The 18,264-nt window shown below is 40.0% G+C and overlaps 1 protein-coding gene across 5 annotated transcripts in view; it reads left to right on the forward strand.

Moving 5' to 3' along the window:
* Positions 1-18,264, forward strand: part of DNAAF9 (dynein axonemal assembly factor 9) — a 190,207-nt gene that overhangs the window by 74,407 nt on the left and 97,536 nt on the right. For all 5 annotated transcript variants that reach the window (XM_049100735.1, XM_049100736.1, XM_049100734.1 and 2 more), the window contains 5 exons: positions 197-316; positions 3,772-3,896; positions 4,987-5,083; positions 5,950-6,056; positions 11,978-12,055. In XM_049100735.1, coding sequence (XP_048956692.1) covers positions 3,882-3,896; positions 4,987-5,083; positions 5,950-6,056; positions 11,978-12,055 — 297 coding nt within the window. In that variant the 5' untranslated portion in view covers positions 197-316; positions 3,772-3,881. The remainder of the gene's footprint in view (positions 1-196; positions 317-3,771; positions 3,897-4,986; positions 5,084-5,949; positions 6,057-11,977; positions 12,056-18,264) is intronic.

Genomic DNA, 18,264 nt, shown 5'->3' on the forward strand with positions numbered 1-18,264 from the left:
ACTGTCTAAACTATATAGATTTTGAAGTCCAAGTAAGAGTACTTGATGCTTCTTTCACAGAGTTGCTTAATTTGATTTCTGGATAAAACTGATGTGAGCTTCTGCCTTAATCATCAGGGTCTGGTAAGCAGGGCAAATCATTAGGATTCATTTGTGTCCCATAGTACAGCTGATCAGAGCCTTCTTTGCCTTGCAGGAATTGATAGCAGGTACAATGAAGGCTGCAGAGAGCTGGCAAATTATCTTCTGTTTGGTTTGTACAATCAGAATACAAGTGATTTTGAGAAAACAGGGTTTTCTGAAGAAGTTCTAGATGGTAAGTATGTATAGTATTATGTAGTACACTCCTGTTAGTAACCTGCTGGTTGATACAAAACTAGTGACAAGTAGTTTTAAGAATATGTTTAGTGGGTAAAACGGCTTTAGGGGAAAAAGTGTGTATCAGTTTGACTTTATATCTTCTTGGCAAGATAGACCAGTTTTCCTCTGAATTGCCCACTGCCTTTACTTGTTGGGAGGTTCACATTATATGCTGTTGTCCTGTGAAAGCACATTCAGTTGTGAGTAAAGGATGAGCCTCCAGGCTACTCCTACAAGGAAGACTTCATGTGGATTTTCAGCTTAGGAACAAAGGCTCTTTGTCCTGCTCTGTCTTTGGGAATTGTTTTCTGTGTGACTTTAATTCATGAGGATGCCCATGATTACAATGGAGGCTTTCTGCTTACATTCCCCTTTCTTCAGCTCTGAGACACTCTCCCTGTGTAGATGCTGTTGTGGGCTGATGCCCAGGAGCTGTCTCTGATATCACATACTTAGCATCATGACTTGTCTGCCAGATGGATCAGGAGACACAGGAATAGACAGATCAAACTGGTCAAGAGACAGACAGCTCTTGTCAAGCAGCTGGGGAGTACATGAAAGCAAACATATGATATTGAATATTGACATTGGAGTAATCTTGCAGTGGATATTGTGCAGTGGTTTTAAAGTAGGGGCAGTTTTATTCCCCAATGGACATTTGGCAATATCTGAAGACATTTTTGATTGTCAAAACTGGACAGAGTAGCTACTAAACATCTACAGTGCACAGGACAGCGCTACTCTCCCCTCCCGCAACAAAGAATGATCTGGTTTAAACTGTCAGTAGTTCTAAGGTTAAGGAACCCTGGTCTAATGTGTATGAAAATTCTTCTGTGGTAAAATCCTTAACAATGTTTATTCTTATTGATTAAAGATTTCCTTTTTACTAGGAAGTACAGAAAAAGCAGGCTGCAATTATAACTTCCATTAAATTTTTTTCACTTTCAGGGACGCCTGGGTGACTTAATGGTTGAGCGTCTGCCTTTGGCTCAGGGTGTGATCCCAGGGTCCCAGTATCAAGTCCCCGCATTGGGCTCCCTACAGGGAGCTTGCTTCTCCCCCTGCCTGTGTCTCTGCCTCTCTGTGTGTATCTCTCATGAATAAATAAATAAAATCTTTTTAAAAAAAATTCTTTCAATTTCAGATTTTTATTTTTTTAAAAGATTTTATTTATTTATTCATGAGAGACACACACAGAGAGAGAGGCAGAAACACAGGCAGAGGGAGAAGCAGGCTCCATGCAGGGAGCCTGACATGGGACTAGATCCTGGGACTCTAGGATCACGCCCTGGGCCAAAGGCAGGTACCAAACCGCTGAGCCACCCAGGGGATCCCCTAGATTTTGATTTTTAAAAATGCTGCTTTATGCTGACAACATCTGCTGGTTTAGAAAGAGTTCGTCTTGGAGTGCCTGGGTGGCTCAGTCAGTTAAGTGTCTCTTGATCTCAGCTCGGGTCTTCATCTCATGGTCCTGAGTTCCAGCCTTGCATGCAGCCTACTTAAAAAAAAAAAAAAAAAAAAAAAAAAAAAAGGAATTCATCTTGGCAGCCATTTAGAATTACAGAAAGACAGATGCTTATACCAGCCACATATTTCACTGCAGCCAAAATTGCTAAGGATATTGTAGTACTGAAATTAAAGAAATAGTTTAAATCCTCAAAGGTGTGCTTTTTGTTTATCATTGTCTTTATTCTGCCACATGGCACAATGGTTGCTTATGAAATGAGTATTTTCTTTGACTGAATTAATCATTAATGAATTGAAAATGAATTAGTAAATTCATTTTTTAAATCCAAGTAGTTGGCAAGCTGAGATCACAGGCTTTATGCGTTTACATTGTGATCTCTATATGAGAGGAAAAGAAGCCTACATGAAGGATTTATTTTTTAAAAAGCTTTAAAAATAGTTTACATATTCATCCAATTTTCTTACACTTTCATCTTTTACTCTGTTAATTTAGTTCAGAGCAATGATATCAGAGTCCTATGAGATTCTGAGAAGGCTTAATTTTAGTAATTGTTGCACTATTTCTTTTACTGGATCCTAATTCCTTGTGAAGTGTTACACATTAGTGTAGAACACAGTCTATGCAGGAAGCCCCCTCAGGCTCTCCAGGTGACTTCAAACTCATTCCTCAGCAGACAATCTACAAGTGATTCAGGGCAAGGTTCTTAGAAGGCCTATATGAAGATCAACAGGGTAAGAGGTGACCTGTGTCCCATCCCTTGCCCCCTTTTGATTCTAGTGCTTAACTGAGAGTCAGCAGTGAATACGCTACTCCAGACTGTGTTCCCTGGACACCTGCGTCTAACTGGGTGTGAGACACAGAATGATTTTTGAAAAATCAAAAGTGAGCATCATGGAGTTTTAAGAGGCCACCCAGTGGTGTGGTCAGCTGCAGTCCATATTCATCAGACTTAGGTTTTTGTAGAATATGGGCTGTCAGACATTTGTAGAATATGGCTGTGACTGTGTTGGCATTGCCCTAACCCTGCTGTTTCAGATGCTCCTTGCCTCCACGCTTTGCTTACTTCCAGCCGCCTCCTCCAGCAACTTCCCTAGCATCATCTTATTAGAGAGATGCCTCAGATTGCTCTGGTTTCTGAGGAGCCATGCAATGGAGCTCTGCTTTTCTTCTAGAATTATGACTGCTTTCTTTCTCAATCTTAAAACTGCTTTAATATTCCTGCCCCATTTCATGGCTCTTCTATTAACTTATTTAGGTTTATTTGCACCCTTGGGATTGTTTTATTTATTTGACCCACCAATATCCATGGTTATTCCTTAAGTCTGTAAGCTGCTAATCTATTTATAGAAGCTTTATCCACTTGGCCCCTACTTCCTTCCTCTCAGCCTTTCCTGTGTACAGAGTTCACCCCTTACACAGTAACCCTTCCCAGAGCTGAACAGTGATGTTGTTAGGCCCATGATTGCCTTGAACCGATAGCCAGGAGATTTAGACATTGACGTCTGCAGAAGAACCATCATTGGCCATATTTGATGATATTTCCTGCCTCGGTGGCTTTAGGAAGGCTATCAAGCTTCCATTTGGTATTATCTGTGTAGCAAAGTACACAGCTAAGTCTGGTACCACAGATTTGACAGTGTTCAACTTTGCAAAAGCAGAACACCCCAAAGGCTGTTCTTTTGACTTATTCTGTGCCTCCATTGTCGTAACCAGAGAGTCACAGTAGTGGGAGCATTTCATGGGAACTAGAAAATCCTTGCTCCCCACATGTGAGTGTTCCACAAGTCACTTTGAGGCAAGTTGCCTAGTTAAAGAACTTTCAGTTTAGAGTTTTGTTCCATGTCTCTGAAATAGTTTTAGTGGTATTATTAGTTATGTGAGTAGAAAATGTGTAAAGGAAATGCCTTTGACAGGGTTGTGATTTAATTGTGTTTTCCTTACAGATGTAATTATATTGATTAAATCAGATAGTGTCCATCTGTATTGTAATCCTGTAAACTATCGCTATCTCATACCCTATGTGGCACATTGGAGAAATCTGCATTTCCACTGCATGACCGAAAATGAGGTAAGGAGAAAAGATAGAATAGGCACTTAGAGACACTAAGGGTACTCTTTCAGGAAAGTATAGATCTGGAACAGGAGGCCCCTTAAAAAAATCAAATTGCAGGATATCATTACACAAAAAAAGTTGTTCTCGTGGAACTTTTTATAATTCGTTATGAGGCTACTTTATAGATGAATTGTATGCTTGATAGACAAAGGGACTCTTCAAATTGGGACCTAGTCATAGGCTTGTCACCCTAGCTTCCTGTCCTGCTTATCACCAGCCTGCACCCATTCTCTTAGGGGGACTAGTGCCATGGATTGCCTCAGGAGAGTTTGATAAGCTTTTTTTTTTTTTTTAAAGATTTTATTTATTTATTCTGAGAATACACAGAGAGAAGAGAGAGAGAGAGAGGCAGAAACAAAGGCAGAGGGAGAAGCAGGCTCAATGCAGGGAGCCCGACGTGGGACTCGATCCCGGGTCTGCAGGATCACGCCCTGGGCTGTAGGCGGCGCTAAACCGCTGAGCCACCGGGGCTGCCCTTGATAAGCTTTTGTAACAGTTCTGTGTTTGGATTTTTTTGGTATTTGTTTCCTTTTGAGCTCTTTGGAAGAATTTGGCTGGCAATTGGAACTTGAGATTTAGGATTTCATGGAAATGGTGACCTAATATGGGTCAAAAACCTTTACTTCTTTTTTTTAAGTTAAAGATATTTATTATAAATCCTAAGCAATCACTAAAATAACACAACAGACTTATAATCTAACAAAAAAATAAAAATCATAAAAGATACTGATGTACAGTTGACCCTTGAACAACTTGGGAAGAACCCTTCTTTCCATATGAGCTTTTGGGGAATTTTTGAAGCAAGTTTTCTGTCTTGCATATAGGTATCTGATCCATTTTGAGTGATTTTTATGCATGGTGTTAAGACAAAGGAATGACAAGTGTTTCTGACCAGCAAACACAAAAATTTGGCTTTGGAAACACCCTCTTAGGTGCTGTCCTCTATAAAAGTCATTTGAGAGAACTCTGATAAAATACCAAGAAAGTAGGGGGTTTTGCATGATATCTCCTCAGAGCCTGTTTTCCTCTCAATTTCCTTCTTCAGTATGAAGATGAGGAAGCTGCAGAAGAATTTAAAATTGCCAGCTTTGTGGACATGGTTCGAGACTGTAGTAGAATTGGCATTCCTTACAGCTCCCAAGGTAAGTATCTGACAGCAAGCTGTATCAGAACCTTGCTTAGATGTGTGAATCCAGTGTTTCTACTTCTCCTTCCATTGGAAGCATTCAGCTGGGAAATGCATTGATCTATTTTCACTAAAGGCAGAGAATCAAGCAGAATGAAATTTGGGGATTTTTCTGTGCAAGCTGGTACTCATAACTGAAATTTCTATAACAACACAGCAGGCCATCTAGTCAGATACAAGAACTATAAGGGATTTATCATAGTTGCCATCTAGCTGTGCCACTTAACTATAGTAGAGTATAGCTGTGGAGCCTGTTGTTAATAAGAAATAGTAATTCCGGTAGCTATTAAAAATATGCTTACAGTAAGGCTCGAAAATGATGTGTAAAAATAAAGGAAAAAATCAACAAGTTTAGTGGTGCTTATATCTTACTTAAAAAAAAAACTTTATGCAATGGAGCTATTGCTCTAAGAAAGGAAAATTTTTGATTGGGTACTTTTCCCTTGAGGAAGTTGATTGGCTATGTTTCTTAAGGGGGAAGAGCCAAGTTTGGGTCTGTTATTAATTATATCCACTAAGTGATGCAAATCAGATGTAATAGACCACTATTTATTTACTAACTTACTTACTTAGGAAGCCAGAATGTGAATATATACTATAGAGAAATCTGCATTTATGTAACTTGTTATGGTTTGAATTTTCTTTGGCTTTCATTTTATATTTCTAGTTTTAATATCTAACCACTTTATCTGTTTTATTTTGCTAAATATGGCTGTTGGTGAACTTGTAAGATATGATGCCTGTCTAACCACATTAGATCAGGTGTAGACTGTTATATCCAGGATGGTATTTGATACATGTTGTTTTATTTGATTCCTGTAGGTCATTTGCAGATATTTGATATGTTTGTAGTAGAGAAATGGCCAATTGTACAAGCCTTTGCACTTGAGGGCATTGGAGGGGATGGATTTTTTACCATGAAATATGAGGTATGTATGAAAAGCAGTATGCCTGACTTTTGTCTGCCATTTGCTGTCTTTATGACAGGCCCCTACAGTGTGAGTGTGATCATTATAACACTCTGAAAAGCTAGCAGTGGTCTCTCAAGAGTATGGAGCAAGTTAAAGAACCTGAAATGGAAAATAGATGCTATGCAAAGCTAGTCCTAAAACTAAACTCCTGTGTCCTTTCTTTTAGGAGTTTCTCTCTGTCCTCTTTTCTCTCTTTTCCCCATTCCGAATCCACTGTTTTTCTGTGTACTTCTGTAGCACTGTAGGCTGATTCCTCTTGCAGCTTTTTTTGTCCTGTTTTTTTTTTTTTTTTTTTTTTTTAAGATTTTATTTATTTATTCATGAGAGACACAGAGGCAGAGATCAGGCAGAGGGAGAAGCAGGCTCCCTGTGGGGAGCCTGATGTGGGACTTCATTCCAGCACTCCAGGATCATGCTCTGAGCTGAAGGCAGGTGCTCAACCACTGAGCCATCCAGGTGTCCCTTTTTTTGTCCTATATAACACATTTTCACACACCCCTGCTCATGTACCCACCACTCTTGGCCTCTGGATTGGAAGCTCCTTGAGAACAAAAACAGTTTTTTCATTGTTGTTCGTATCTCAGAAATTCATATAATTGAAGAACTGTTCAAGAGCAATGAAAAGGACAGTGCAGAATTTTGGATAAGTACAGCATACTAGAGGAATAAAAAGGTTATCTTTTGGGCAGCCCGATGGCTCAGCGGTTTAGTGCCACCTTCGGCCCAGGGCGAGACCCAGGATCAAGTCCCGTGTCAGGCTCCCTGAATGGGGCCTGCTTCTCCCTCTCTATGTCTCTCATAAATAAATAAAATCTTTAAAAAAAAAAAAGGGTTATCTTTTGTGTCAAGAACTGTGTCTTATTTCAGGCAGCCTGGGTGGCTCAGCAGTTTAGCGTTGTCTTCAGCCCAGAGCCTGATCCTGGAGACCCAGGATCGAGTCCCATGTCAGGCTCCCTGCATAGAGCCTGCGTCTCCCTCTGCCTGTGTCTCTGCCTCTCTCTGTGTGTGTCTCATGAATAAATAAATAAAATCTTAAAAAAAAAAAAAAAAGAACTGTATCTTATTTCACTAATCCTTCCATCTAGGAGATGACACATAGATCTTTGTTAACTGAATTAATGATTGAGTCTAGGAGGAGGCCACCCAGAGTGCATATTAAGGAGGATGGCCTCATAGGTTAGCCTCATCACTATAGGTGTCTCCCAGTGAGATGACCTGCCCCCAGCAAGAAAACAAGAAGTGAGCATTGACATGCTCAAAATGGGGACATACTATTAGGCATAAAGTAGGTGGAACCTTTGGAGGCATGACCCAGGGCTAATTACTACCCTTCCTTCCAAGAAGCAGCATTGTCCCTATCAGTTGAGTGAATTCTTGTCTGATTTCCACATTACAGGATTTCCACATCTATAATGTGGAAAGAACATAGGATGTAGGGTTGAAGAGAAGTACACCAGTTGGACTCTACTTTTCTTGCTCCAAACTATAGTATTCTCACATTGACTATAAGTAGCAGAACTTCAGCAAAGCTATGGGAGCTGCCTCTGCTAGGAAGTAAAGCTCTCTTATTTATTTGTTTATTTAATTTTATTTTTTGAGATGTATTTATTTATTTGAGAGAGAGAGAGCAAGCAAGCACGAGTGGGAGGAGGGGCAATGGGAGAGGGAAGGAAGTAGACTCCCTGCTAAGCATGGAGCCTGCCACCATTTGCTCTCACTACCATGAGATCACAACCTGAGCCAAAATCAAGAGTCAGCCAACTGAGCCACCCAGGCCCCTCTATGCTCTTTAATTTAGAAGAGTAGGGACATGAGGTGGCTAGGTGGCTCAGTTAAATGTCCGATTGTTGATCACAGGTCAGGTCTTGATCTCAGGGTCTTGAGTTCAAGCCTTGCATTGGGCTCTACACTGGATTCTTTTTTTTTTTTTTTTAAGAATTTATTTATTTATTCATAGAGAGCAGAGAGAGAGAGAGAGGCAGAGACACAGGCAGAGGGAGAAGCAGGCTCCATGCAGAGAGCCTGACGTGGGACTCGATCCCGGGACTCCAGGATCATGCCCTGGGCTGCAGGCGGCGCTAAACCGCTGCGCCACCGGGGCTGCCCTTTACACTGGATTCTATGCTGGGTGTGGGGCCTACTTATAAAAAAAAAAAAAGTAGTACACTAGGAGGCTGCAGGGTTAATGCAAACCAAATGGGGCAGGCCTTCTGGCTCCTGCCTTAAGGTGCATTGCACTATATAGACATACCCAAAAGGAGCAAAATGCCCTTCCTTTCTTTAAGTAGGTTCCATGGCCAGCATGGGCCTTGAACTCATGACCCTGTGGTCAAGAATCTCACGCTCTGCGTAGACTGAGCTAGCCAGGCACCCCAGTAAAATCCTCTTCCAAAAAAAATTTAAAAGATAATGCAGGGGATCCCTGGGTGGCTTAGCGGTTTAGCGCTTGCCTTTGGCCCAGGGCGTGATCCTAGAGTTCTGGGATCGAGTTCCGCGTCGGGCTCCCGGCATGGAGCCTGCTTCTCCCTCTGCTTGTGTCTCTGCCTCTCTCTCTCTCTCTATGTCATAAATAAATAAATAAATAAATAAATAAATAAATAAATAAATAAATAAATATTAAAAATAAAAAAGATAATAGATAATGCAGATCTTTCCTGTAGGGTGGTGTTTTAATGGGGTAGAATGGACAGTGAGGAGGAAACTGCACAGGTCATATAGTGAGGCTATTATAAGTCTTCTCTCAAGATCACTTTCTCTAGATCCTGCCTTTCTTTGTAGCTGCTAATTGTCATTCTCTCAAATACTTTCCTTTTGTTTTTCTCTCATTCTCCCCTACCTTGGTTCCCTTCCTTACCAGCCTATAGGATATGGAGCAGTATTCCACTCTGGATCACACACCTAAGGCCTGATAACTGCCTGTGTCAGAAAGACTCTGGAGCCTTAATGAAGGCCAAGAGGAGAACTACAGACACTTAAAGCTTAATTTTTAAAAATTCTTTTAAGAATTTTAAAGAAGTCATTAACCCAGAGGATGTTTTGTCCCAGATGTACTGAACTGCATGCCAGCATGAGAAAGGAAGCCATATCCACATAAGATTTACTTGGCATTTAGGCTGGGCCAAACTGAATTATAAGTATAGAGAACTCTTCCTGGAAACAGCACAGGGAAGTTCCTCTGATAGGGCTTTCCCTGCCTCCAGCTTCCTCTTATTCAACTCTCCAGCTGCTGATACTGTGACCTAGTAATGGAAATTTGTATCAACCAGCTCTCCAGGGAGAGAATTCTAATAGGAAACTTCTGAATAATGAGAGTAACTATAGAGCAGACATTCGTTTACCCTTTTATGGACAAACAGAAGATCTTCATATTGAAAAGTAGAGTAAAACTTATGAAAAGATTCAACAAAATACAAGCAAGAAACCATAGCATATTAGATGCAGAGATAGGTCAGCATGCTTTTTAAAAAGATTTTCTCCAGGAACTGGAATTAAAAAAGGAGAAAAATACCTCTTTTGTACCTTTTAAGAATGGAGTTTGTAAAAAGAGAAATGAGATACAGTAGGTAGAGCACACAGAAAAAGGGAGAAGGATGACATATGAACTATTATAAGTCTCAGAATTACTAGTAAAATCAAAGTTTGCATTTAAAATTAGAAATTAGATTCAGCACTGTCAAAAAATCAAATCCAGGGACACCTGGGTGACTCAGTGGTTGAGTACCTGCCTTCGGCCCAGGGCGTGATTCTGGGAGTCCCGGAATGGAGTCCCACATGGGCTCCCTGTGTGGAGCCTGCTTCTCCTGCTGCTTATGTCTTTGCCTTTCTCTGTGTGTGTCTTTCATGAATTAATAAATAAAGTCTTTAAAAAAAAAAAATCTGTTGATGCTTAAAAAGCTGTTCCAGAATACAAAGAGGCCAAATATATTCATTCAGTCTTTTGGAATTTAGAATATAAGGGAGTAGGGCTCCTGAATAACTGCCTTCTCCCTATCTGCTCTCCCTAAAACACTTTCTAGTAGTTGACAAACTCTGCTGAGAGCATAAAGCTTCCAGTTAGCCTTTCCATTTGGAAGTAAACCCAGGCAACCAAAGATCACCAGACATTTGATTATATACCTATAACTTGGGGGCACCTGGGTGTCTCAGTCAGTTGAGTGTCTGCCTTCTGCTTGGGTCATGATCCCAGGGTCCTGGGATTGAGCCCTGGAGACCCGGGATCAAGTCCCTCCTGCTTGGTGGGGAGTCTGCTTGTCCCTCTCCCATTCTCCTTGCTTGTGCTTCCCTCTATTGGTCAAATAAATAAATAAATAAATAAATAAGTAATCTAAACATATATAAATAAATAAATACCTATAACTTGAAAAGAACAAGATTTAAAAAAAAGAAGAAAAAAAAGACCAATTGAATAAGACCCAAAGGTAATTAAAATAGAGCAAAATTTAAGACATAAAACTCTCATTAGTATATCCAGACAAGATTTGGTGACCATAGAACAAGTGTTATGTTGTAAAAGATTAATATAAAGAAAAATAAGAGCTCTGGGAAATTATGATTGATAAAAATTAATAGAGGGGCGAGGAGGTAAAGTTAGGAAATTCTCTAAAAATGTAAAATTAAAAATTGAAGGAGATAGAAAATAGGAATAAAAAGTTAGAAGACATAGAGAACCAATCCAAGAAGCTTCATATCCAACAAATAATAGTTGCAGAAAGATAGAGCAGAGCTATCAGAAAGAAATTTTTAAAAAAGAATAAACATTTTCAGTGATAAAGAATTAAAAATTTTAAATTAAATGACTGAACAAATATAAATGGGAAGGAAAAAGCCTTAAGCCTGCCTGTGCCTTTTTTGAACACTAAGGATAAAAGAAAATCACAAAAAGCTGCCAGAAAGAGAAAAGTAAGTCACTTACATAAGACAATAGGAACCAGATTTCTCTTGTTCCCAAGAGAGAACTCAACCTAACCAAAAGAACAAACAAAAAACAAAATATGTGAAGCAATGGTTTTCAAGACACTAGACATCAAACAATGAAAAATAGTTATTCCTTGAGAGAGAGAAATAGACAAGGTCAGCTCTATGATTGTACTAGCTTACTACTTTAAGAAAATTTCCAGGCCTATGACACAGGGAGGGTGTACCCAGTGTATTTCCTAAGTTGAGAAGATGCAGTGGAGAGTCAGGTGAGAGTAAGGCAACTAGAGTACTAAAAAGAAAAGTGCCCAGAGAGAGAACTCCAAAGATCTGCCAAGATTCCCCCACCCTGTACCCATCCCAAGTATTCAACAGAGTATTAATGCTGATTCATGTGTCAGGTTAACTACCCAGGGCAGTTAAAAAAATCTGATGAAAAGTAATCAAGAAGAATGCCTGATGCATGTTCAGGGCTAGGAACAGTACCTGTTCCCACCAGTTGGACTGGAAAAACACACAGTTCAAAGGGCACTGAGTAGAGTCCTCAGAATGGTATTCAAAAGATGTACCAAGGGCAGTCCCAGTGGCACAGCAGTTTAGCGCCGCCTGCAGCCCAGGGCGTGATCCTGGAGACCCGGGATCAAGTCCCACGTCAGGCTCTCTGCATGGAGCTTGTTTCTCCCTCTGCCTGTGTGTGTGTCTGCGCCTCTCTGTCTCGGTGTCTCTATGAATAAATAAATAAAAATCTTAAAAAAAAAAAAAAAAAAGATGTACCAAAGTTTCTGTAAAGATAGCTTCCTTGAATGGGACAGCATCTTAATATGTATTGGTTCTAATATAATTGACAAAAATTTGATTTATTATTCTAATCACTGAGTTTTCACCAAGATAGTCATTTATGATAGTTCTGATTGTCTTAATGATATTGACTCTTTTATTTCAATGTTTTTGCCCTTATGTTGCAGTTGCAGGATGTGAGTTTGAGTCTATGGAATGTCTACAGCAAGATGGATCCTATGTCTCTGGAGAATTTGCTTTCAGAAGTAAGGAGCCAAATTGTATTTAACTTCTAAATATTAGAGCCACTTCAGTTACCCACTAACAGTATTTAACTTGAAAATGCAAGATATATTTTTGTTTGTACAGTTTCTTCCCTGATTGTTATCTCAAACTACTTGGGGATACAAGGGGACCTGGAAAAGTGATATTGCCTCTTTTGCTCTGAGGAAATCTCACCTGAGGCGAGACCAAGGCTGCCTACCAGGGTTTACATTTCCAGTTAAAGACATTCTTTCAGTTGGGGTGGACTTCAGAAAAACAAGACAGAGGGTATCTTTTTGTACACTTTCCCTGAAACAAAAAGATGAAAAAGATGGGGTTTGGCTTAAAAGAATCAAGAATTAGAGCAGAGGTTGGCAAACATAGGCTTTGTGTGCTTCCATCCTGTTAGAACTATGTTTGAGCTACTAGCAGTGTCATTGTAGCCTGAGAGCAACCATGGACAATGCTTAAATGAATGGGTGTGTCTCTGTTCCAAGGAAACTTTATTTGCAAAAATATGTGACCTAAAAAAAAAATATATGTGGCCTGCCCACAAGCCATAACTTGCTGACTCCTGAATTAGAGGGTCGGGCATTAATGTCTGGACTTGGAAGAAAACATGAAGTTGGGTGGAGCAATTTGCAGTGAGGAGCAATAGATAAAGCTGAGGCTATAGGAACAGGTGCTGTGATTAGGCAGCTCATTGGTGTCTCTCAGTGGCTATGGCTAGACATGCATGGAAAAATAACAGTGTGTAGCCTTTTAATTAAATTATTATATTAAAGGATGCTTGGGTGGCTCAGGAGTTGAGTAGGTCTGCCTTTGGCTCAGGGCGTGATCCTGGAATCCCGGGATCAAGTCCCACATCGGGCTCCCTGCATAGAGCCTGCTTCTTCCTCTGCCTATGTCTCTGCCCCTCCCTCTCTCTCTCTTTCTCTCTCTCTCTCTCATGAATAAATAAAATCTTTAAAAAAAATTTAGTTCTATTAAAACCTAACAAAAGTAACAAAAATAACAACTATAGCCCAGTCTCACTTGTCAGTGTTAATGCCTGTATTTTAAGTAAAATATTAGCAAGTAGAATCCAGTATCATGTTAGAATATTCTCTGATGAAGTACAGCTTAATAAGGGTGTACTATTTAATTTAGTATCAAAAAATCTATTAATGTAAATCACTATACCAATTTTTCTCCTTAGAACCATTTGTGATGACTCTATAGATGCCTAAAAGGCATTTGATAAAATTGAATATCCATTCTGTTTAAACATTTTTTTAAAAGATTTTATTTATTCAGGAGAGACACAGAGAGAGAGACAGAGACATAGGCAGAGGAAGAAGGAGGCTCACTGTGGGGAGCCTGATGTGGGACTCCATCCCAGGACCCTAGGATCACAACCTGAGCCAAAGGCAGATGGTCAACCACTGAGCCACCCAGACGCCCCTCTGTTTAAACATTTCTAATTAAATAGGAATATAAAAGAATAATAAAACTGAACTTTTTGTACTTGGAAAAGACCTAATCATCATCATCATTAATCCATGGTTAGCCTAATTATGGAAAAAAGTGAAAATGTAAAAATTTATAAGAATGCAAAAATATGATAAAATTTAACCACAAAGAAAGAAGAAAAGTAGTTTAGGAGTTTCTAGAAGTGTCTGAGACCCATACCCCACTCGCATGCAGTGCTCTGAATGTGAGGATGCTATAGGTCACACATGGAGGCTAAACACAGAACTGTATTTTTTTTAATAAATTTATTTTTTATTGGTGTTCAATTTACCAACATACAGAATAACACCCAGTGCTCATCCCGTCAAGTGCCCCCCTCAGTGCCCGTCACCCATTCACCGCCACCACCCCCTCCTCCCCTTCCACCACCCCTAGTTCATTTCCCAGAGTTAGGAGTCTTTATGTTCTGTCTCCCTTTCTGATATTTCCCACACATTTCTTTTCCCTTCCCTTATATTCCCTTTCACTATTATTTATATTCCCCAAATGAATGAGAACATATACTGTTTGTCCTTCTCTGATTGACTTACTTCACTCAGCATAATACCCTCCAGTTCCATCCACATTGAAGCAAATGGTGGGTATTTGTCATTTCTAATGGCTGAGTAATATTCCATTGTATACATAAACCACATCTTTATCCATTCATCTTTCGATGGACACCGAGGCTCCTTCCACAGTTTGGCTATTGTGGCCATTGCTGCTATAAACATCGGGGTGCAGGTGTCCTGGCGTTTCATTGCATCTGTATCTTTGGGGTAAATCCTCAACAGTGCAATTGCTGGGTCATAGGGCAGGTCTATTTTTAACTGTTTGAGGAACCTCCACACAGTTTTCCAGAGTGGCTGCACCAGTTCACATTCCCACCAACAGTGTAAGAGGGTTCCCTTTTCTCCACATCCTCTCCGACAATTGTGGTTTCCTGCCTTGTTAATTTTCCCTATTCTCACTGGTGTGAGGTAGTATCTCATTATGGTTTTGATTTGTATTTCCCTGATGGCAAGTGATGCAGAGCATTTTCTCATGTGCATGTTGGCCATGTCTGTGTCTTCCTCTGTGAGATTTCTCTTCATGTCTTTTGCCCATTTCACGATTGGATTGTTTGTTTCTTTGGTTTTGAGTTTAATAAGTTCTTTATAGATCTTGGAAAGTAGCCCTTTATCTGATACGTCATTTGCAAATATCTTCTCCCATTCTGTAGGTTGTCTTTTAGTTTTGTTGACTGTATCCTTTGCTGTGCAAAAGCTTCTTATCTTGATGAAGTCCCAGTAGTTCATTTTTGCTTTTATTTCTTTTGCCTTTGTGGATGTATCTTGCAAGAAGTTACTGTGGCTGAGTTCAAAAAGGGTGTTGCCTGTGTTCTCCTCTAGGATTTTGATGGAGTCTTGTCTCACATTTAGATCTTTCATCCATTTTGAGTTTATCTTTGTGTATGGTGAAAGAGAGTGGTGAGACTGAAGAAAGAGAAATTAAGGAGTCAATCCCATTTACAATTGCACCCAAAAGCATAAGATACCTAGGAATAAACCTAACCAAAGAGGTAAAGGATCTATACCCTAGGGCAGCCCCGGTGGCACAGCGGTTTAGCGCCGCCTGCAGCCCAGGACATGATCCTGGAGACCCTGGAGCGAGTCCCACGTCAGGCTCTCTGCGTGGAACCTGCTTCTCCCTCTGCCTGTATCTCTGCCTCTCTCTCTGTGTGTCTCTATGAATAAATAAATAAAATCTTTTTTAAAAAAAAAGGATCTATACCCTAAAAACTATAGAACACTTCTGAAAGAAATTGAGGAAGACACAAAGAGATGGAAAAATATTCCATGCTCATGGATTGGCAGAATTAATATTGTGAAAATGTCAATGTTACCCAGGGCAATTTACACGTTTAATGCAATCCCTATCAAAATACCATGGACTTTCTTCAGAGAGTTAGAACAAATTATTTTAAGATTTGTGTGGAATCAGAAAAGACCCCGAATAGCCAGGGGAATTTTAAAAAAGAAAACCATATCTGGGGGCATCACAATGCCAGATTTCAGGTTGTACTACAAAGCTGTGGTCATCAAGACAGTGTGGTACTGGCACAAAAACAGACACATAGATCAATGGAACAGAATAGAGAACCCAGAAATGGACCCTCAACTTTATGGTCAACTAATATTTGATAAAGGAGGAAAGACTATCCATTGGAAGAAAGACAGTCTCTTCAATAAATGGTGCTGGGAAAATTGGACATCCACATGCAGAAGAATGAAACTAGACCACTCTCTTTCACCATACAGAACTGTATTTTTTAGAACATTGGAAGCATTTCTGGATTCAGTTGAAAGGGACCATTCAGAAAGACACTTTTTTTTTTTAATTTTTTTTTTATTATTTATTTATGATAGGCACACAGTGAGAGAGAGAGGCAGAGACACAGGCAGAGGGAGAAGCAGGCTCCATGCACCGGGAGCCCGACATGGGATTCGATCCCGGGTCTCCAGGATCGCGCCCTGGGCCAAAGGCAGGCGCCAAACTGCTGCGCCACCCAGGGATCCCCAGAAAGACACTTTTAATTGCACCTGAACCAATAGTGACATCTTATAGCTGAAGAAGCAATGGTGGTAATCACCATGGGCTATAGGCCAGACCCTTCCCTGGTTTTTCTGACTTCCCATGAGCAAAGTCTGCTGAAGTTCAGACCCTACCCCCAAAATTCAATTTAATGATCAACAGATGTACAAATGCAGTAAGACCCAGACCCAGATCAGTTACACATCAAAATTACTTAGATTCCTACTTTAATAGCCTGATAAAAGAAAGGGTAAACTTTTCTAGAGGTATTATGTACTTCAGTTTCTCAGTAAAAACTTTTATAACAAAATGTCTAGTATATGATAAGAAAAATAAGATACTAAGCAAGAAAATTTCATTATCAACAAACAGTCCATTCAACAGTCAAGGGGCACCTTGCTGGCTTAGTTGGTAGAGCATGCAGCTCTTGATCTCAGTGTTGTGAGTTCAAGCCCCACATTGGGTGTAGAGATTACTCAAAAATGAAGTCTTGGAACACCTGGGTGGTTCAGTGGTTAACCATCTGCCTTCACCTTGGGCGTGATCCTGGGCCTGGGGATTGAGTCTGACATCAGGCTCCCCACAGGGAGTCTGCTTCTCCTCTATCTGTGTCTCTGCCTCTCTCTCTGTATCTTTCGTGAATAAATAAATGAAATCTTTAAAAAAAATTAAGTCTTAAGAAAACGGTCAAGAGAAATACAAACAGTAAAATTAACTAATGAAGAGTTTTAAATAACTAATAAAAATGCTAAAGAATTTCAGCAGAGGGGCACCTGGGTGGCCCAGTCGGTTAAGCGTCTGACTTCTGCTCAGCTCATGATCCCTCATCAGGCTCCCTGCTCAGCAGGGAGTCTGCTTCTCCCTCTCCCTTTGCCTGCTGGTCCCCCCTGCTTGTGCTCTCTCTGTGAAATAAATAAAATCTAATAACAATTTCAGCAGAGACTGAAAACTATAAAAAGAAATAAATGGAGATGTTAGAAATGAAAAATACTGTGTCTAAAATAAAAAGAATATATTAGATTGTCTTAACAGCAGGCTAGATACAAATGAAGAAAAGTTCTGTGAACTTGAAGATCAGAGGGTTTCTAAACTGAAGGGCCAGGAGAAAAAGATCAAGGGGAGTAAAACAACATCTTGTATCTGCCAAACAATGTCAGATGACCTGATATAATATAGTTGAAGTCCCAGTAGAAAGAAAATGCTGCAGGAAATCTGAATTGTAATGTCTAAGAACTTTCCAAGTTGATGAAATCAAATCAATCCACAAATCCATGAAGCTCATTGAATCTTACATGGGATACAAATTACTATAAACGTGTAAAAATGACCATAAACTTGTGCAGGGATCTCTTGTGGTAAATCAACAAATGTCCTTCACAAAATTTGAATCCAACAACCAAAAGTATTTAGAATGCAATTCTAGTCTTTATTTGTATCTCTAGAAAAATTATGGAAAAGGGAGCAATTCATATCTATATTGCTTTTTGCTTTTTAAAAATCTGCCTTATTTTCTTCTCCCTTCTCTCAGCTGTCTCAGAGCCTACAGACTTCTCTAAAACCATCTTTTCTGTCCACCAGCCATATACTTTTTCTGCTTTCTTCTATTTCCTCTTTGCCAAGACTTGTAATCTTAAACCAGAATTGACATCTAGGCTTTAATTCCCACTGGCCAATCACCTGCTGCTCTTTGATGGCCAGAGACCCTACAGTTCCATGCTTCCTGGTCAGATCCCACAGAGGGAGAGTGCAGACTCCTCTGAGATGTTTATTTTTTCTTTTATTGATTATTTTTTCCATGAGATATTCCTTATAGATGAACTGCATTAGTACTCACAGATACACAAAATTACAAGGAGGTGCTACTTTTTCATCTACTAAAATGCTAGAAATTTGTTAAAGGGGGAGACTAGAGTTGCCAGTGGCCAAAGAGTAAGAGTAAAGCCTTCAGTGAGCATTTGGTATCCCTATCCAGCAATTTCTTTTTTTTTTTTAATATTAAAAAAAAATTATTCATCAGAGACACAGAGAGAGGCAGAGACATAGAGGGAGAAGCAGGCTCCTCGCAGGGAGTCCAATGCGAGACTTGATCCCCAGACCCCCAGGATCACACTCTGAGCCAAAGGCTCAGCTGCTGAGCCACCCAGGC

The sequence above is a fragment of the Canis lupus genome, chromosome 24, assembly GCF_003254725.2.
Source record: "Canis lupus dingo isolate Sandy chromosome 24, ASM325472v2, whole genome shotgun sequence".
Lineage (NCBI taxonomy): Eukaryota > Metazoa > Chordata > Mammalia > Carnivora > Canidae > Canis > Canis lupus.